The following is a 22,676-nucleotide window of genomic DNA, read 5'->3' as shown; positions in this document are numbered from 1 at the left end:
AACCCATCTTGTAAGTAATAATAGTGATGATAAGAGTATTGATACAGCGCAAATCCCAATATTATAGTTTTAAGCGCCTTACAATAAATCTTCAATATCGAAATTCATTTCCGCAACAACACACATTTAAATCCCAATTGATCCGTTCAAGATGTTGCCTGGGACATGACCATTCCTTCCCTGGGACATGACCATTCCTTCCCTGGGACATGACCATTCCTTCCCTGGGACATGACCATTCCTTCCCTGGGACATGACCATTCATTCCCTGGGACATGACCATTCCTTCCCTGGGACATGACCATTCCTTCACTGGGACATGACCATTCCTTCACTGGGACATGACCATTCCTTCACTGGGACATGACCATTCCTTCCCTGGGACATGACCATTCCTTCACTGGGACATGACCATTCCTTCCCTGGGACATGACCATTCCTTCCCTGGGACATGACCATTCCTTCCCTGGGACATGACCATTCCTTCACTGGGACATGACCATTCCTTCCCTGGGACATGACCATTCCTTCACTGGGACATGACCATTCCTTCCCTGGGACATGACCATTCCTTCCCTGGGACATGACCATTCCTTCCCTGGGACACATGTACATGTACCAAGAAGAAGAGCGAACGCTGGAATGACTCACCTTCGTCATACATGAATCACAAACAAATCAGCTGCTGCTCTAGCTCCATAAACGTTCAAGAAAATGATTATTTTTCCTACCAATCTGCCTCACTGTGACTTTGAACAAATTTGACCAGGATCAGCCAGACTTAATTCAGGCCTTGAGCCAGTGAAAAACATCCAACCTTGCAAGTGTGTGAAGTTTTAAAGTTGTAGTATGAAAAAAGAACTAATGTTTACCAAAACATGACCTGCTGTGACCTTGAAATTTGACTACGGTCAACCGAGCTTGCCTGAAAGTCATCAAACCAGGAGTGTACAAAGTTTCAGATCTCTATCTTCACTAATATTTGAGAAAGCGTCAACGTTATGTTGTTTTGCTGCAACTTGGTTACGTTGTGTGCAGACTAGGATATTTTGCTGAAATGATTTCCTCACTCACACTTATGTCAGTATGCCAAATCAATTTAGCAAATCAATTCCTTTCTGCAAACCTGGTATGTCAAAGAAGAAGAATATTCTTATCACCAGTGAAAGCCTGGTGAGACCTAGTGTGATTAACATGATCATTAACACAGCAAAGAAGCCATCTTTCTCAGTGATCTCTAACTTGTTTTGATGTGAAAGCAATGACATGAAAAAGACTGATTCTAACCTTATAATCAAAGGAAAAGTACCTACAAGTGTCAACATTAAAATTGCACAAATTGGCTACTATAGAAAATAAAGTCAACAAAATATATTTGATACAAAAATCAATGTGCCTGTGATATTCAAAAGATGTGTAACAATAAATATGTAAAATGCAGGTAAACATTTCTCATCAAGCAACAGTATACATTGTCATTGAACATGAAACAATGAGGCTGACTAAGCATAAAAAAAGCATGATTAACAGTAATCTTTGCAACACTTAGTGGTTTTTTTCTCTCAATACAGCAAGCCAACTCGGTTGAAGGGACGTTACAAATGAACAGCAACCAACCATTACAACACAATTCAATTTAATGTCTATGAAAACATAGCAAAGTAGAACATAGCTAAAACATTGTAATGCATACAATAACCAAATATCGGTTTGCAAAAAATAAAAGGACATGCTTGAGTGTCAATCTTGCACAGTGCCAGTCGGAAGTGTTCTCTTTTCACACTGCAAAGATCATTTAAACACACAACCCTAATCTTTATGTAAGCTAGTGTTGATTAATAAGCAGTTTTGAGGACTAATTTGTCAATGCATACAAGCAAGAAGCAGAAAATGTAATCAGAAACACAGACCTGGGAACCCATACGATTTCGCCGTATTTTGTACGCATGATTGTCTAGAATACGATCAGTACGTTCAGTGGGAACAAAATATGACGAGAAAAATACCAAGGCTACTTTTCTTAACAAGCGCATCCCGAGGCCGATCCAGTAAATTGACACATGATTAGTAGTTGTCAGTAAACATTGAAAGACGAATTTGTTTTTACATGTGGGTTATTTGTAAACTTTATTAACGGTGCGACGGACGTGTGTGAAGCATGTTTGAATCATGGGTGTTCAAATGCGGTGTGATCGAGTACGCTCATTGTTTCTGAAAATACTCCAAGTTTGTCTAAGTATACTCCAAGTGCAAAACAGGGGTTCCCAGGTCTGGAAACATCAACAACAACAACAACAACAACAACAACAACAACAACATCATCAGCAGCAGCAACATCATCATCATCAACAACAACAACAACATCATCATCAATAACAACAACAACAATGAAAACGCCTGAGCAGACACCCAGTTGCGCACGCAATCGTTTACACGGGAAGGAGGGCTGTGAATTGAAAGGTAACATCCATATGATTGAGGTAAAGTCGACTAAATTAGCATTTGGGATACAGAAAACTACTGGCGAATTTCACAAAAACATCCTAAATTTCAAGAGTCTTTGTAAAATGTGTTCCCAACCGATAATTCTGGCACATTGGGTTGACATTGAAATCTTAGCAGAAATAAAAGAGATTATGGAATTTAAGTGCGACATGTTGGTGGTGAAGAATTTTAAGCACGTGAAGGTCACTGGCAATAATCCTCCATCTCTGCCTGTAACGATCATTGCAATTATTGTTTCATGAAACCAAGCATGTCTTTGTTCTGTATCTTCCTTCCACCGTCTGTAATACAAAAAGTGTCGTTATATTGCATAATTGTTTTTGTCTTGCAAGTTGGCATGCTGTATTGCCCGCATTATCTCTGGCACTAGTGTTGACTCTCCAGGACAACAGCAGTCTGACAACGAACTCTTGGTTCTCACTGCAAGCTACGTGCAGCGGTGTCAGGCCTCGTTTGGATGGGACATTACTATCAGCACTTTTCTTTAGCAACAGCTTGACAGTGTCGAACTTTCCCTGCTGGCATGCCATGAACAGAGCAGTTTGTCCAGCTGTGTCTATTATGTTAATATCAACACCACTATTTATCAACACCAGCGCTATATCAGCGTGTCCATTGTAACAAGCAGCGTGGAGAGGTGTTCTGCCGTCCCCCATTGCAATGTGTGGGTCAGCACCTTTTTCCAGCAACATCTTGACAGTGTCCACCTTTCCCTGCCAGCATGCTTTAAACAGAGCAGTTTCCCCAGCTGTGTCTGTTGTATCAATGTCAGCACCACTGTTGATCAGTATCAGTGCTGTGGCAGTACGTCCATTCCAACATGCTGTGTGTAAGGTTGTGATGCCGAGTTTGTTTGCAATGTGTAGATCAGCTCCTTTCTCCAGCAACATCTTGACAGTGTCCACCTTTCCCTGCCAGCATGCTTTGTACAGAGCGGTTTCCCCTACTGTGTCTGTTGTATCAATGTCAGCACCACTGTTGATCAGAATCAGCGCTGTGTCAGTACGTCCATTCCAACATGCTGTGTGTAAGGTTGTGATGCCGAGTTTGTTCGCAATGTGTAGATCAGCTCCTTTCTCCAGCAGCATCTTGACAGTTTCCGCCTTTCCCTGGCTGCCTGCTTTGCACAGAGCGGTTTCCCCATCTGTGTCTGTTATGTTAGTATCAACACCACTATTTATCAACATGAGCGCTATGTCAGTGTGTCCATTATAACAAGCAGTTTGGAGAGGTGTTCTGCCGTCTACCTTTGCAATCTGTGGGTCAGCTCCTTTCTCCAGCAACATCTTGACAGTGTCCACTTTTCCCTGCCAGCATGATTTGTACAGAGCAGTTTCCCCAACTGTGTCTGTTGTAATAATGTCAACACCACTGTTGATCAGTATCAGTGCTGTGTCAGTATGTCCATTTAGACATGTTATGTGTAATGGTGTGATACCGAGTTTGTTTGCAATGTGTAGATCAGCTCCTTTCTCCAGCAACATCTTGACAGTGTCCACCTTTCCCTGCCAGCATGCTTTGTACAGAGCGGTTTCCCCATACACGTCTCTGTTGTCAACATCTACCCCCTTGGTGATCAACATCTTCACCAAGTCATTGTTTCCACTTATAGAAGCAATATGCAGAGGAGTGAGATCTTCAAACTTTGCAAGTTCCATGTCTGTAATTTCGTTCAACAATGTTTTCACAGTGTGAATCTGTCCCTGTAGACATGCTAATAGCAAATTATTTTCTTCATTTGAATCTGGACGTTGAGCGTCACGATGTGTGTTTACCAAGAAAGACACTACATCTGTACGTTTACAGTTGAATGCTTCATGCAATGGTAGTCGCCCATGATTGTCGCTGATCAGTGGATCAGTCCCCTTTTCAAGCAACATCTTGACAGTGTCCACCTTTCCATGGCTGCATGCTTTGTACAGAGCGGTTTCTCCAGCTGTGTCTGTTGTGTTAATAGCAACACCATTATTTATCAAAATCAGCGCTATGTCAGTGTGTCCATTGTAACAAGCACCGTGGAGCGGTGTCCAGCCATCCCCCATTGCAATGTGTGGGTCAGCTCTTTTCTCCAGCAACATCTTGACAGTGTTTGCTTTGCCTTGCCAGCATGCTTTAAACAGGGCTGTTTCCCCAGCTGTGTCTGTTGTATCAATGTCAGCACCACTGTTGATCAGAATCAGTGCTGTGTCAGTATGTCCATTCCAACATGCTGTGTGTAAGGGTGTGATACCGAGTTTGTATGCAATGTGTAGGTCAGCTCCTTTCTCCAGCAACATCTTGACAGTGTCCACCTTTCCCTTCCAGCATGCTTTAAACAGAGCAGTTTCCCTAGCTTTGTCTGTTGTATTAATGTCAAAACCACTGTTGATCAGTATCAGCGCTGTGTCAGTACTTTCATTCCAACATGCTGTGTGTAAGGGTGTGATACCGAGTTTGTTTGCAATCTGTGGGTCAGCTCCTTTCTCCAGCAACGTCTTGACAGTTTCCACCCTTCCCTGCCAGCATGCTTTGTACAGAGCAGTTTCCCCAACTGTGTCTGTTATGTTAATATCAACACCACTATTTATCAACATCAGCGCTATGTCAGTGTGTCCATTATAACAAGCAGTTTGGAGAGGTGTTCTGCCGTCTACCTTTGCAATCTGTGGGTCAGCTCCTTTCTCCAGCAACATCTTGACAGTGTCCACCTTTCCCTGCCAGCATGCTTTGTACAGAGCAGTTTCCCCTACTGTGTCTGTTGTAATAATGTCAGCACCACTGTTGATCAATATCAGTGCTGTGTCAGTTTGTCCATTTAGACATGTTATGTGTAAGGGTGTGATACCGTCTTTGTTTGCAATTTGTAGATCAGCTCCTTTCTCCAGCAACATCTTGACAGTGTCCACCTTTCCCTGCCAGCATGCATTGTACAGAGCGGTTTCCCCATCTGTGTCTGTTGTATCAATGTCATCACCACTGTTGATCAGTATCAGTGCTGTGGCAGTACGTCCATTCGAACATGCTGTGTGTAAGGGTGTGATACCGAGTTTGTTTGCAATTTGTAGATCAGCTCCTTTCTCCAGCAACATCTTGACAGTGTCCACCTTTCCCTGCCAGCATGCTTTGTACAGAGCAGTTTTTCCAGCTGTGTCTGTTGCATCAATGTCAGCACCACTGTTGATCAATATCAGTGCTATGTCAGTATGTCCATTTAGACATGTCTTGTGTAAGGGTGTGATACCGTCTTTGTCTGCAATATGTGGGTCAGCTCGTTTCTCCAGCAACATCTTGACAGTGTCCACCTTTCCCTGCCAGCATGCTTTGTACAGAGCGGTCTCTCCATACACGTCTCTCTTATCAACATCTACCCCCTTGGTGATCAGCATCTTTACCAAGTCGTTGTTTCCACACAAAGACACAATCTGCAAAGGAGTGAGATCTTCAAACTTTGCAAGTTCCATGTCAGCCATTTTGTTCAACAATGTTTTCACAGTGTGAATCCGTCCCTGTAGACATGCTAATAGCAAATCATTTTCTTCATTTGAATCTGGTCGTTGGGAGTCACGATGTGCATTTACCAAGTAAGACGCTACATCTGTACGTTTGTTGTTGAATGCTTCATGCAATGGTAGTCGCCCATGATTGTCCCTGATCAATGGATCAGCTCCTTTCCCCAGCAACATCTTGACAGTGTCCACCTTTCCCCATTGGCATGCGTGGAAGAAAGGTGTTCGTCCGTGAGAATCTCTCTTATTAGCATCAGTTCGTTTGTCGAGCAACATCAAAGCAATATCAACGTTACCATTTCTTGAACAGGCACAGTGGAGTGGCAAGAGGTTGTCTTCAGCCTCAGCCTCAACATCAGCACCAACATTCAGAAGTAAAGATACTGTCTTGTCATGACCCAGCCAACAGGCCCAGTGCAACGCACGGTGCTTTTCGTCAGTCTCTGCCTCAACATTAACACCGGCATCCACAAGTAAAGAGACAACACTTTCGTGGCCCATCAAACACGCAAAGTGTAAAGGACGAAACTTCTCATTGTCCTCTGCTTCAGCACTGGCTCCTGCCTGCAACAGGGTTGCTACTACCGCTTCGTAGCCTTTCATACAAGACAACTGCAGTGCTGTAAAGTATTCTGGTTGCCGCTGGTCATCAGCACCAAAAATATCTGACAGCATCTTCCGTGAGCTCTCTCTTTCTTCAAGCTTTAATATCGAATGAAAGAAGTTAAACTTAGCCGGTGTGTCCACGGCTGCCCCCTCATCAATCAGAAGTTTAAGCAATTCTGTATTTCCTTCTTCGCAGGCTGTGTGGAGTGCAGTCTTTTGGAGCTTGTCTTTTTTCTCTTTGTCGGCTCCTTGCCGGATCAAGGCCCTTGCTATATCCACATAACCGTGAAAGCATGCAATGTGCAAAGGTGTTTTTCCGTCATTGTCTGACGCAGTAGGATCAGCACCACTTTCCATAAGGATACTCACAGAGAACAACTGCCTGGATGTGCATGCAATATGCAGTGGAGTATCACCGTTTGAGGTCGGTTGATTAACTGCAGCTTTGTTGTCAATTAACAATTGAAGAATATCAAGGTGACTTTTACTTGCAGCAAAGTGAACTGCTGTCCAACCACTCTTCTCTGCAATGTCGACGTCTGCGCCTTTCTCCAGAAGAAGGCGTACAACTTCCACCCATCCCATCGAACAGGCATTATGCAGCGCTGTATACTGATACGCATCCTTTGCATTGATGTCTGCTATCCAGTCTAGTAATAACTCAACCACCTGCAAGTTACCACTCTTGCTGGCAACATGAAGAGGAAGATTTTCGTGAATGTCCTCAGACATGACGCTTACGCCACGCTGGAGTAATTGACGTAGATGGTGTACATCACCTCCCTGAACTGCGTTCATTAATTCCTCAGTCAATGCTTCGACATCCTGATTAGACAATGGCGTTGAAATGATAAATATGTCATCTTTGAAAATGTCCTTCAGAGAAACATTAATGTCAACGCTCTCAGCAAAGTCTCGACAGCATTTGGGAAACATGTGTTTGCTTGTGTCCACGACAAGAATGTCACGCACAACGGATGATGTAAGTATTTTCCCAGCTTCCTTTGTGTGTTTGTGGAGCAGTTCCGTCTTCTCGGAGTCTGTCGGTGTTTTTGACTTTTCTATTTCTAGTATGGGTAAGTTTGAAACTATATGCTTAGAGTTACATTTTGCTTTGAGACCAGCGATGACTGTGTCACGAATCGTAATGACGGCAATACATTTCTTCTGCTTACAAAATTCTCTTACTACTGCAACTGCACGTGACCATTTCTTATACCGTTTATACAGAAACTCTTCATCCCCAAAAATGTCCTCCAACAGGATTACCTGCCTGCGGTTCCCTCCCACGTGCTGTCTGAACTCCTCGTAGCGGTGAAGAACGAGGGGCGTCCTGTCCTGCTGCTGGTAGTGACGGAGTAAGGCCGTGGCGATGGATGTCTTACCGCTGTCGGCAGGTCCTGTGATGAAGAGCAGTCCGCTGTCTTCCAGTAGCTGCAAGGCGTCCCTGTAGGCTGGAGTAGATGTAAACAGGCTGGCTTCACGGTTGATCTCCACTTTACTCTGGTCTGAACAACAACAACCCTAACTTGTAAAGCATCAATAAAAACGAAAGCTTTTCGCATTTTAGAAGAACAAGTGTTTTAAGATGACGATGATGATGTTGATGATGATGATGATGATGATGATGATGATGATGATAATGATGACGACGATGACGACGATGATGATGATGATAGACGGGCGCAGTGGCGTGGTGGTAAGACGTCAGCCTCCTAATCGGGAGGTCGTGAGTTCAAACCCCTTCCGTGAGTTCGAATCCCGGTCGCTGCCGCCTGGTGGGTTAAGAGTGGAGATTTTTCCGATCTCCCAGGTCAACTTATGTGCAGACCTGCTGGTGACTTAACCCCCTTCGTGTGTACACGCAAGCACAAGACCAAGTGCGCACGGAAAAGATCCTGTAATCCATGTCAGAGTTCGGTGGGTTATAGAAACACGAAAATACCCAGCATGCCTCCCCCGAAATCGTCGTATGCTGCCTGAATGGCGGGGTAAAAACGGTCATGGACATAAATATTCACTCGTGCTAAAAACATGAGTGAACGTGGGAATCTAAGCCCATGAACGCAGAAGAAGAAGAAGAAGATGATCATCATCATCATTATCATCATCATCATCATCATCGACGTCGTCATCATCATCATCATCAATGGTTGGCTTAGTATACAGTGTTTTCTTGAGATTACGTTCATTGTTACCTTTTTCTAATGTCAAAATCAATTCTCTTTGAAAAAAGGCAATAGAGTGACACAAGCATGAGAGATATCATATGCATAACAACGTGGATTTGTTCTCATGCAACGAAGAAAATGTCAAGAATCACCTTATTTTTTTCTGTTTTATATCTTTTCGGTCCAGTGAACAGTCTTCTGAAGTTTTTGCAGCAAGGCATGATCAGAACAAAAACATATCGCTTCCACCAATCACCATCGACATCAACATGGTAAAAGCAGAAGCTAGCCAAAATTTATTGATGACTTTTGTTGACGCAATTAAAGCATCTTTTGAGCGTTGGTTTTACGCTCTTTATTGCCACTTAAAGGCACTATTTGACACATTATTTTGACAAACCAGAAGTGATTTCATGTGACTGTTAACTGTTATAACGGTCAGACTGGGACGCTTTAAGTTTATCACTCCGAAAGTAAACAAGTCATCCAACTACGAATTATATAAGAAAAATATTAGTTTGACTTTTTTTTGCGACAAAACCTGTTTTATATACATCTATACATATAACAAGCACATCATGCCAGTGATATTAGAGACTTGCTATTGCTCCTATGAGGGGAAGAAATGAAGAATGAAAAATTAACTGGACAGTTCCGGAAATTTCTAGAAGGTAAGGGAGATAACTCTTTTTTGTCTGTAGCAAGCACATCATGCCAGTGATATTAGAGACTTGCTATTGCTCCTATGAGGGGAAGAAATGAAGAATGAAAAATTAACTGGACAGTTCTGGAAATGTCTAGAAGGTAAGGGAGATCACTCTTTTTTGTCTGTGGTCGCCATACCTCTGAGATGGCAAGAGGCAGGAACAAGATAGTACATCATGCCAGTGATATTAGAGACTCGCTATTGCTCCTATGAGGGGAAGAAATGAAGAAAGAAAAATTAACTGGACAGTTCCGGAAATTTCTAGAAGGTAAGGGAGATAACTCTTTTTTTTGTATCCAAACAAAGGAGGTAAAGCTAATGATAATGGGATAGCGAGCGTCTTAAATTGCTACAGGGCTCCGCTTACTCCCGGGCGCAGCCGGGCTTAACTGCTAGTCTATACATATAATAAAAGAGAGTGTCTGTCTGTCTGTCTGTCTGTGGTCGCCATACCTCTGAGATGGCAAGAGGCAGGAACAAGATAGTGTGCACGTACACTCCCTAGGTGCCGCAGATGTGCACCTGGGTTTTAGTTTCTTGATTCACTGTTTCCTTTCTCAGATTATGGACCTCCCATTTATTGAATACAGCCTATATGGTGCAAGACCAGTTCAGTGCCTACTGTTCACCTGTAGCAAGCACATCATGCCAGTGATATTAGAGACTCGCTGTTGCTCCTATGAGGGGAAGAAATGAAGAATGAAAAATTAACTGGACAGTTCCGGAAATTTCTAGAAGGTAAGGGAGATAACTGTTCACCTGTAGCAAGCACATCATGCCAGTGATATTAGAGACTTGCTATTGCTCCTATGAGGGGAAGAAATGAAGAATGAAAAATTAACTGGACAGTTCCGGAAATTTCTAGAAGGTAAGGGAGATAACTCTTTTTTGTCTGTGGTCGCCATACCTCTGAGATGGCAAGAGGCAGGAACAAGATAGTGTGCACGTACACTCCCTAGGTGCCGCAGATGTGCACCTGGGTTTTAGTTTCTTGATTCATTGTTTCCTTTCTCAGATTATGGACCTCCCATTTATTGAATACAGCCTATATGGTGCAAGACCAGTTCAGTGCCTACTGTTCACCTGTAGCAAGCACATCATGCCAGTGATATTAGAGAATCGCTATTGCTCCTATGAGGGGAAGAAATGAAGAATGAAAAATTAACTGGACAGTTCCGGAAATTTCTAGAAGGTAAGGGAGATAACTCTTTTTTGTCTGTGGTCGCCATACCTCTGAGATGGCAAGAGGCAGGAACAAGATAGTGTGCACGTACACTCCCTAGGTGCCGCAGATGTGCACCTGGGTTTTAGTTTCTTGATTCATTGTTTCCTTTCTCAGATTATGGACCTCTCATTTATTGAATACAGCTTATATGTTGCAAGACCAGTTCAGTGCCTACTGTTCACCTGTAGCAAGCACATATTGCCAGTGATATTAGAGACTCGCTATTGCTCCTATGAGGGGAAGAAATGAAGAATGAAAAATTAACTGGACAGTTCCGGAAATTTCTAGAAGGTAAGGGAGATAACTGTTCACCTGTAGCAAGCACATCATGCCAGTGATATTAGAGACTTGCTATTGCTCCTATGAGGGGAAGAAATGAAGAATGAAAAATTAACTGGACAGTTCCGGAAATTTCTTGAAGGTAAGGGAGATAACTCTTTTTGGTCTGTGGTCGTCATACCTCTGAGATGGCAAGAGGCAGGAACAAGATAGTGTGCACGTACACTCCCTAGGTGCCGCAGATGTGCACCTGGGTTTTAGTTTCTTGATTCATTGTTTCCTTTCTCAGATTATGGACCTCCCATTTATTGAATACAGCCTATATGGTGCAAGACCAGTTCAGTGCCTACTGTTCACCTGTAGCAAGCACATCATGCCAGTGATATTAGAGACTCGCTATAATTGCTCCTATGAGGGGAAGAAATGAAGAATGAAAAATTAACTGGACAGTTCCGGAAATTTCTAGAAGGTAAGGGAGATAACTCTTTTTTGTCTGTGGTCGCCATACCTCTGAGATGGCAAGAGGCAGGAACAAGATAGTGTGCACGTACACTCCCTAGGTGCCGCAGATGTGCACCTGGGTTTTAGTTTCTTGATTCATTGTTTCCTTTCTCAGATTATGGACCTCCCATTTATTGAATACAGCCTATATGGTGCAAGACCAGTTCAGTGCCTACTGTTCACCTGTAGCAAGCACATCATGCCAGTGATATTAGAGACTCGCTATTGCTCCTATGAGGGGAAGAAATGAAGAAAGAAAAATTAACTGGACAGTTCTGGAAATTTCTAGAAGGTAAGGGAGATAACTCTTTTTTTGTATCCAAACAAAGGAGGTAAAGCTAATGATAATGGGATAGCGAGCGTCTTAAATTGCTACAGGGCTCCGCTTACTCCCGGGCGAAGCCGGGCTTAACTGCTAGTATTTTAATGAAACATTCTACCATGTAAAAGTACAGATAAAGGCCAGTGTTCACATTTCCTCCCAAGCCCTTCCTTCCACATGAACTCAATCCCATACTCACCCTAAGACTGTGATGTGCTGTGTGTGTTGAGGACACCATCTTAAAAGTTTGTGACGTGTCAAAAGTAAAACATCAAGTAAGAACTCAACATTATTTTTTGCTGGCTGGTCTCACTCTGCTGAGTGCTATGACTCCTGATTCTACTGATAAGTCAACTAGCAATCAATCAACCATACACATACACGGAAATCACCTTTAATCTGATTGTATCCAGTGACATCATCCATTGTGTAGTTGGTGAAATTGTCGACAATGTCGCCATACATCCTGTCATCACGAATCGCATAGTTTGCCATACTGCCTGCGAGGTACATGGGGTTGACCACATCGTCGGGGAAATCTGTTAGAGCAATACACAAAACACGTTTCTCCAAAAGGCTTTTCAAACATTGTTGCCCTTTGTGTTAGATTGTTCGTGATCCTGGTGAATCTTTTATAAGCAAATATTCGTCCTGTAGTGTGCTGTCCTTGTATAGGCGAGTACAGATTTCTTTTGTTTCTTAACTTTCTCCAAAAGATGTTTATTTTCCCCTTCTTGATCTCAATACCCGCACACACGATTACGCAGCCAGTCGGAGGAGGCCATTGCTAGGTCTGACAGAAATAACGCGATCAGTGCATCAAAAGATGATGTGATTTATTTTTATGGAAGAAAGTCGGTCAGCTTTTGATAGCAACTCCTTAATGCCATTTACTTTCATGTCCGCTAATGGCTGTATTTTTATCCCTTGCATCTGAAAAAGTGTTTCAGTTCATGATAGGAAAGTGTAATTTAAAAGTGGGAGACAAAAAGGAATCAGCCCAAATACCTTTGAACCTGAGGTTGTAGAATTTGGAAACAGAAGCTGAAGGAAACAATCAAACAGATAGAATGTTTATAAATAAGAACCAGTGACGTCATGTTAGTAAGGTCTGAAGGTTTTGCACAAACCTGAAGCCATTTACAGGAGATAGCTATCGTTTCAACTCGTGTGCACAATGCGGGGGCATAACGACATTTTGTGTGTGTGATGAAAACGTTACACTCTATACATACAATCAAAGACCTCAAAGACCTGTGCATATTTGTCGGGGCCAGGGTTTATTGAGGGAGGGTCCGAAATAGTCAGCGAACGAAGGGAGCTAAGAGCAGTTTGAAAAAAAAGTGCGCAAGAAGGAGAGTTCTCTCTTGACGACCTTTGACACAAGCCAATCAGACTTCAAGTAAGATTTTTGCACGACAACATTATCCAATCAAGCTTTGCGTTGCATACGTGCACAAAGAACGCTGCGTCATTATTGATATCTTATTCGGTTAGTGTTCTTTGACACCGCATATTTTACATCACACGCATTTTATGTTGATTAGTAATTATTTATAATGCAAAGAAATGCGTGTTATTTTTTTCTCCAGAAGATACAAACATCAACATGATAAAATGATGAACCAAAAACAAAACAAAAACAAAAACATGAAATGTAAATGACTGTTGTTGTAATACACAATGTCGTGGACAAAATGCTGTTGTTACTGCCTGTAATTGTCTCCATAAAAGCAAAGAAAAGATAAGGCCGTGTGTTTTACTTCTTTTTTTTTTAATGCCGGTCTGTACAGTTCTATGATTTTGGATAACTAAAGTATTGAAGTCCTGAAACTCACAATTTACGTTTTCATTTGCATATATAATCGAACATTACGCTGCACACATTTTGATGGCGATGAAAAAACATGCAGATACTTTCATGAATCCCTTGAGACTGAAAGGTTGACTTATTTTGCAAAAGAATGAACACCCTTAGGCTGCGCTCAAGGAGTTGTCCCCACACATTTTTTTTTACAAAGTGTACGAATAAGGAAACAACGAGAGGTACCACACGGCCTGGCACGAGCGTATTTTTGATCGTAGAGAGTATAAGCTGTATTTGATGTTTCATTAAGGAAACATTGCAGTTATACGTGTTGTGTTTTATTGGATGGGTAAATTAGTAAAGTGAGGGTTGGGTGCATTTGGAATGAAAGACAAAGTGTTCTAATGGGGTGGATAAGTGGGTACGATGAGTTTATAGTAGACCCCCTACCTCCCACCCTCCCCCACTCACACACACAGACACACACTAATGGTTATGTGATACCATCACTGTGACGCATTCATGGAGACACGCGTGATAGGTGACAGGACAAAGTAATCATTCAATCTGTTTTGCATAATAGAAGAACTGACTTTTATGTATTGATTGTATGTAAAAATAATTTAAAAAAAAAGCAAACTAACGTCCTACTTCAAGAATCATTCGACTCAAATGCAAATTCACTCCCGTAAAGAAACAGTTTTGTTAACCATGTCAGACCTGGTTAGTCTGTTACAAGATATGAACATCCACTGTTGTAGCTTCTCGTACGTAGAAATAAGATACGATTAATTCCCATTCAGCAAGAAAGCATTCAAAGTGTTTATAATAGGATGTGTCTAAAGCAAGGGAAGGTCCCTTGTAAAAGTCTATTCAGATTTGAGATGGTAAGCCAAAGCGTTACACGAGGAAGAATGCTTTAATAAGAAATGAATGGAATACATGTTTTAACACAGAGCTTGTACTTGTTATTTATTCCACATGGGTACCCCGCTAATGATCTGTTGTTGACAATTAAAGCCCTTCGTAATTTTAAAATATTATCGATTTTGAGTCGTCGAGTATTGAAGACATGCATCGAAGATTTGACTGTTAAAAGCCGACAATTGTATGGTGACTGTTGACAAACCATAACTTGATACGAACAATATGTTCAGCTGTGACTTTGAATGAAACGCGTGTAGCCATGTGATGTATTACATATAAGGCGCTGTAAATACTAGCCAGGCAGCCAAGCAAATGGAAACTGACAACCAGAAGCACATGCATCTTTTAAGAGGCTACGAGCTGAATCAAAAGAAGGTCACACCTGACAGAGAAATGCCCACGTTCTACCGACCACCAATATGCGTCTTTATTTTGAAGGTCACGAAAAATGTTGATTGCATTTTGGATGAAGATGCGAACTTACAAACCGCATAATGTTTCGTTTGGCTGGCAACACAAAAGGTAGGTGAAGTATTCTGTGGAATATCAAATAACCAAAGAGAAGTAAGTACTCTAAATCTATACAACATGTGTAATGGAGTAAGCGAGAGCTATACGGAACCAGTCTCCTGGCACCTAAAAAAAATAACAAGTATTGAAATGAACAAGCGACTTTCATCCTCAATTTCGTTTGTTTCCTTTTTTTTAATTCTGTGGGATAGTTTTGTGAATGTTTTGACTGTTTTCATCCTTATCTGCAACTAAAAGACAACTCGTTGTTTCAACAGTGCTCTGAGCTAATCTTTAAGGCCAGAGATGGCACTACATTTTGGTCCAAACACGTATTTCGGGTTCTAGGCATGTTTAGGTACTTTGAACACAATACAATCATTGTGCGAAATCATTTTGTTATTAGACTGGTTAAGTGTACAGTCTGAGTGTTAGTGTTAGTGGTTATCGGTACTTTTTTATGTGGTGACGTCAGCGTTTTGTGCGCAGTTCAAAGGTTATTGGTCAAAGTTTACGTTTGCTCCCTTTGATCTGCTAACGAGCGGTGGTTAAATCGACAGAAATAACGAGCCCTGAATGTTATGTGAAAACTCTGTGTGTAAAAGCCTGACAGTATCTGTGATGGTTTACGGGAGGCTTACTGTGCCTTTAAGCTGTAGCTTACAAAATGTTTCATAAAATGATAATTTGACAAAATAAATGTGGATTATTTTTATCTGAGCTTGCCCCATTGTGACGTTGAAATGTAATCATTGGCTGCAAGACGTTCAGTGGCATCGTTTCTTTTAACTTACACTATGTTGGGGCTACCATAATTGTTGATATTGAAAAGGAACAAACGTTGTAAAACTATTACAAAAATATATTGTCTGGATCGTGTCATATTATATAGAGATATCTCATTGAATATGTAGTTTCCTTCTTTCTATCATATAGTACATTGTCTCCTTTGATTTTTGTTTGTGAACATTTCTCAGAACAAATATTTTCACTCCAAAGCAATGCAATTAGGTGAACAGCATGTGAAGAGACCTGTATTCGTTATTTCTTTTAATTTTTGGAGGATATCACTATGCAATTTTACTGTTAGCGAGTTTCCGCGACAACTTTGAAATAAGTTCATTACCTGTGTCAGACCTTAAAGACCACTGGGTCGACGTACTGTAAATGTAACGTTTGATTTAAAAAAAAAAATTAAACGTTTCAAGAACCTACCATTCCTGTTTTTATATTCTTTTCTTTATCTGAAAAGTGATAAACGGATCTTCGGGTTGTACACAAGCTTATAGGCTTGAACTTAAAAGTACTATTTGCTTACAGTTATACTCTATGATATATATGTGTGTGTGTGTGTGTGTGTGTGTGTGTGTGTGTGTGTGTGTGTGTGTGTGTGTGTGTGAGTTTGTGTGTGTGTGTGTTTGTGTTGTTGTTGCTGTTGCTGTTGGTGGTTGTGGTGGTTGTGGTTGCACTGTGCGTGCGTGTGTGTGTGTGTTTGTGCGTGTGTGTGTGTGTGTGTGTGTGTGTGTGTGTGTGTGTGTTTGTGCGTGTGTGTGTTTGTGTTTGTGTGTGTGTGTGTGTGTGTGTGTGTGTGCGTGTGTGCGTGTGTATGTGTGTGTTTGCGTGCGCGCGTGCGTGCGTGTGTGTGAGTGAGTGAGTACACTATTTGTTGGACTTTCAAGGCTGTTGATAGTACATCACCAAGTGAACTATAAAGATCGTGAATTAGAACCAAGACAGAACAATATGGAGAAAACGTAACATCACAACAGTTTGTTGTTGCTGTAGTTGTTCTTGTCTAGTAGTCACCTGGCTGGCTATAGTGGAAAGGTTACTTTTGGTGGTCACATTAGATATTATGTTTTTTGGAAAGTTCGTTTTATTTGCAGCCACAGTTCGGTAAACGACAAATGGCTAAACCCAACCACCTAAGAATGAGAAGCGTTTTTGTAACATGACCCATATTCTGCAAAAATGCAGCCATGACGCAGGGGGTAGGTTACAAAAAACCGTCATGTACCGCTTGACTGCATACGGATATAAGCAAATTATACCTAAAACGAAAGCTAAAGATTTTTGCCATCAGACAGCAAGTAAAATGCCTAATTCGTATACACAGTTTTATTTTTAACAACATCTGTATAACATGCGGACGACAAAACAGGAAATACCATTTTCTCAATCGATATGTATAGCTAACTGAACGCCTGGTTGAAACCGCAATCAAAAACATCTTGAAAATTGTTTATTCTCACAGCTAGAATTATTTTACATCAACAATTGTTAATTTACCGAGGAAAACAACAGTCACATAAGATACATAATGGATGATTTTGAATCAACTCCGAAAACCGAACCGGGTCGAAGCAAAAAAGAGTTTACACATACACAGGCTTGAAAAAGGATAATTTGGTTCAATCTGTTAGATTTTTACCCATAACGTTAAAGATCAGCTTAATATAAAAGGAAAGTGATCATTGTAAAAGGATTTTGCTATTGCACAATAATTCAACTTCCGGTTTTACCACATGGCGTCCATAATATTATCAATTTATTACATATTGTGCATTTGTCAGAAATTATACTAAATGTTAGAAGCGATCTCAAAGTGAAAGTAACGTTTAATAAAAGTATGCGCATTTGTTTATTGATTGATATATGACTAAAATAATGGACATGTAATTCAAACGTACAAAACGACATTTTGTACACTACCTCTCTAAAAAAAAACGCGACTATGACCGACCGATATGTATGTGTAAATTAGGTCATTGTTAGTGATGAAAACGGGTTTTCTTTAAAAGATAACACGCAAACTGTGAAGTTCAAGCCCATAAATGATTTTAGTACGACTTCTTCAAAACAGGTCTGTTTTTCACTCCACCAGTTTCAGTTTTAATAAAATATATGTATAGCTCTCATTTTCAAAAAAAATGTTATCTGCAATTCACTTAACCAAATACACAATAAACCCAGAAGGTATTAGAGTGAGAAACTTCACAGTGAAATATGTTATGATTCCCCTTATTTCAAAATATATGCATTTTAATTGGCAGACACGATTCACGTCGTTGGTACGTGTCCTCTGGTGAGGCAACCGTTAGCATTTTTTGTCGTAAAAATTGACATTTTTAAACATAAATCATGGACAAAAAACTAATTCTACAAAAAGTGCAGGTTTTCTTGGTATAGTCAGTTAAAGTATCTTAAAATTCAAGAAACTGTGCAATTACGTGTATGTATTTGAAATGGCAGAAAATATTGAATGAAAGTGATTTTTGACTGATTGAAACCCTACCCCCACTAACAAAATGTGCCCTGAGATTAGGGGTGTTAGTTGAAGATGAATGAATAATGGCTATGGTTTTCCCCTAAAGTATTCAAAACCTAAACATATACATAGGCAAGATGTTCTACATTAACACAATTAACTTTTTAAACATATACATATGCTTAGTACACGATACTTCCGGTTTTTCTACCGGATGACTTATACATTTAGGGGGTAAACACCTTATCGTAGAAAAAGCTTTATTTTCAAAAAGTGCAAGTAATTATTAAAAATCATACATAATATTTATATATTGGAGTTAATTTTCCTTCGAAAGTCATTTTTTTCAAGTGGCAGACAATGTCAGTTGGAGAGTTACATGTACGTAAAGTGTATAACTGTTGTCTGTGATTAGTGCATTGTGTACACATTGGCACCATTTGATCCTAAATGCTAAACGATGTCGTGATCATACCACAGTTTTAGGATAATTTACATCGCATCGATTACTAAATTGATGGTAGAATTTCACTGATAAATTCTATTTCCGGTAGCGTCAGTGACGTTATCTGAGATAGTAACGTTTTACATGGTTTCACGTTCAGTGGTGAACGTAACGTGTGGTTTAACAAAATTACTTGCACATACAATAGTGAAGTCTGTCTGTGTGTCTTTGTTTGTGTGTTTGTCTATGTCTGTCTGTGTGTTCGTCTATTTGTCTCTCCCTTTGTCTGTCTATCTCTTTCTCTCTGTGTCTTTGTCTGTCTGTCTGTGTGTGTCTCTCTCTCTCTCTCTCTCTCTCTCTCTCTCTCTCTCTCTCTCTGCGAGGTAGGTGCACTTAAAGAGAAAGCAATACAGAAAGAAATGCATTTCTCTACCAAGAATGAAGTTTGTCTGTCTGTGTGTTTGTGTGCGTGTTTTTTTGGTTGCGTAAGTGTTTCTCTATAAGCATCTCTACGTCTTTGTTTGCGTACATAAGTGCGTGCGTGCATGTGTGGGGGTTTCTGTGTCGGTTTGTCTCACTGTGTGTATGTCTGTCATTTTGTCGGTATGTTTGTGTATGTCTTTGTGTGTGTGTGTGTGTGTGTGTGTGTGTGTGTGTGTGTGTGTGTGTGTGTACGTGTGTGTGTGTGTGCGTGCGTGCGTGCGTGCGCGCGCGCGCGTGTGTGTGTGTGTGTATGAGTGCGTGCGTGTGTGTGTGCGTATGTCTGTGTGTGTGTGTGTGTGTGTGTGTGTGTGTGTGTGATTGCAATTATTCCTCCTTTTTACATTTAGTCAAGTTTTGACTAAATGTTTTAACGATGAGCGGGGAATCGAGACGAGGGTCGTGGTGTATGTGCGTGTGTGTGTGTGTGTGTAGCGATTTAGACTAAACTACTGGACCGATCTTTATGAAATTTGACATGAGAGTTCCTGGGTATGATATCCCCAGACTTTTTTTCAGTTTTTTGATAAATGTATTTGATGACGTCATATCCGGCTTTTCGTGAAAGTTGAGGCGGCACTGTCACGCTCTCATTTTTCAACCAAATTGGTTGAAATTTTGGTCAAGTAATTTTCGACAAAGCCCAGACTTCGGTATTGCATTTCAGCTTGGTGGCTTAAAAATTAATTGATGACTTTGGTCATTAAAAATCTGAAAATTGTTAAAAAAAAAATATTTTTATAAAACGATCCAAATTTACGTTCATCGTATTGTCCATCATTTTCTGATTCCAAAAACATATAAATATGTTATATTTGGATTAAAAACAAGCTCTAAAAATTAAAAAAATTAAAATTATTATCAAAATTAAATTTTCGAAATCAATTTAAAAACACTTTCATCTTATTCCTTGTCGGTTCCTGATTCCAAAAACATATAGATATGATATGTTTGGATTAAAAACACGCTCAGAAAGTTAAAACGAAGAGAGGTACAGAAAAGCGTGCTATCCTTCTCAGCGCAACTACTACCCCGCTCTTCTTGTCAATTTCACAAAAACAAACAGATAATGACGTCATTTTAAGTGGCACAAACGTGTACATGAATGCCTTCCCTTTCGAATGTTTTACAGTTATATAATTTCTGTCAAGCGGTTTAAGTTTTATGTCCGTTTTATGAACCCAACCCTCAAAACAAGAATAGTAACGCCAAAGAAGGAAAACATACACACAAACCAACGTTTTTCTCACCGGTGGTTTGGAATATTGCCCCAAAACTTTCGATTTAGTGTTGTGGTGTTAAAATCTATCAGAAAAAAGTGTTTGCTAACGTGACGCCAAAAAGTAACCAAAACGGTCCTTAGCCGACTGACCATAGTGTTACAATATGAACCACTGAACCTATAAGCATCTACGTTATGCATATATATATATATATATATATATATATATATATACATTGCATTGGTTATATAACCACACAAATGTACCTACCTGATGCCTTGATAACGAGTTTTATCCGATCTAACCAAACGTTTCTTCAAAAACGAAGACAGGCGTCCGACAAATTTCAAGGCTACTGCATACCTGCTTAGTGCGTAATAAAGTGATCACTCGCGGAATGCGTGATGGAAGGAAACACGGCTATTGTGCTTAAAGCCCCATTCCACCTCAGAGGAGGTTTACAGAACGATGGCACTTTTTCCACGAAAACAGCAAAAACACTTACTAACCTGATGAAACACATTCCTAATACCATTCAACACCTTTAAATGGCACATACGGGTCATTGGAGTGACTACTTAGCACACGTAAACCCCACATCATTTCTTGTGGTTTATTCAACCCCCGAGCCGTTGAGGCCCTTTGTGACCCACTTCTTTCACACATGGCCTTAAGTCGTTTGCGTTTTCAGAGCGACTCTTGATCTGCAACAGCACGTCATTGTGTACCTCTGAATCTAAAATACAACAAACGACTACGAGTGACACAACAAACCTAGTGGCGGCGGTTGACTTCAAAGACACTAGCGATTTACAGGAACTGTGTCATTCGGCAATGGTAAAATACAGCTCATGTGATGTGATATGGTAGCGCCCTGTCTCGGCAGAACGTTTTTTAAGCGCAATGGTCATTATTCACAGGCACAGCAACAAACTCTATGAAATGTTCGGAAATCTCAGTCCACTAGCACCCCGAAAAAGGGGAAAGTTGCATGGTGTTTGGTTGACTACTTCGTCATCAAGTGAAAAGAGCTGCATCTTACACGCACTGTCAACTTACACACCCACCTCGTTTGACCTGCATCCGGGCTCCCGTTTTTAAAACTTTTACAAGTTCGAATTGTACTGATTTTGTCTTGATGATAAAATAGTTCTTTCGTATTTTAGGAATCTTTGTATCACATGCTATTAATTTATTCTTTAAAGTTAGGACTAGCGCCAGATCGACGTTTTCCGATCCATACATTATACCTCCACGCAAATTAAATTCTTTAAAAATATGCTCGCTATCCATGGAAAGCACCTAGGGTGTTTCCTAGCGATAAGCGTTCAAACAAAAGTGTGTTTGTACTTTTGTAAAAGCCTGGCGGTGTCTGTGATTGGAAACTGGTGGTTTACGGGAGATGGAGTGGGTCTTTAACCTGCAGCTGCACTGAGATCTGCATGCAGCATCTGTCACCTCGACAGATCAATAGATAAATTGTATGAACCCTGTCGCTCATACCACACGCACACACACACACACACACACACACACACACACACACACACACATACAAACACACACACACAAACACTCACACACACATACACACACACACACACACACACGCGCGCGCATACACACACACGCACACACACACACACACACGCACACACACACTCACACTCACACACACACACACACACACACACGCACACACACTCACACATACAATCACACACACACACACACACACACACACACACACACACACACACACACACACACACACACACACACACACACACACACACACACAATGGCTGAATCCGACTTCTGAGAAGGAGCATACATGTAACATCGACTAGTTGTTACTCCCTGCACGATAATTGTGCATATGGAAGATAGCTGATTTAAACTTGTCCAAACTCAACAAAGTACAAGACAGGCCTTTTTCTTAAAACCTTCCGATGGTACATACTCTAAACTGCAGTGCCCAACTTTTTAAACACAGTTTTTGTAAGCACTTTTGAACACACTATTATAACCATGCGAACACAAACATGTGTTTACTTTGCTGTAATCAGTTTTTAACACTTATAACCCTTTTAGAACACTCTCACTTTCACTGCCATACAAGTCAGAAGGACTTTAAATCACGTGATTTGTATTAAAGAATTCTTTTTGTTTGACAGAAGTATTCAAAAATATCTTGTTAGATCGAGAGAGAGAGA

The 22,676-nt window shown here is 40.8% G+C and overlaps 1 protein-coding gene across 1 annotated transcript in view; it reads right to left on the bottom strand.

Annotated features, from left to right (window-relative positions):
* Nucleotides 1–911: 911 nt before the first annotated feature.
* The window catches only part of LOC138951336 (serine/threonine-protein phosphatase 6 regulatory ankyrin repeat subunit B-like), a 28,749-nt gene continuing 6,984 nt past the window's right edge, over nt 912–22,676 (bottom strand). Inside the window, exons 2-7 of the mRNA XM_070322957.1 lie at nt 12,809–12,844; nt 12,193–12,339; nt 7,866–8,104; nt 4,494–7,343; nt 2,855–3,998; nt 912–925 (exon numbers count right to left, since the gene is read on the bottom strand). Of these exons, the coding sequence (XP_070179058.1) occupies nt 912–925; nt 2,855–3,998; nt 4,494–7,343; nt 7,866–8,104; nt 12,193–12,339; nt 12,809–12,844 (4,430 nt within the window). The remainder of the gene's footprint in view (nt 926–2,854; nt 3,999–4,493; nt 7,344–7,865; nt 8,105–12,192; nt 12,340–12,808; nt 12,845–22,676) is intronic.

The sequence above is a fragment of the Littorina saxatilis genome, linkage group LG16 (genome assembly GCF_037325665.1).
Source record: "Littorina saxatilis isolate snail1 linkage group LG16, US_GU_Lsax_2.0, whole genome shotgun sequence".
Classification (NCBI taxonomy): Eukaryota; Metazoa; Mollusca; class Gastropoda; order Littorinimorpha; family Littorinidae; genus Littorina; species Littorina saxatilis.
This window is presented reverse-complemented; position numbering and strand designations above follow the sequence as displayed.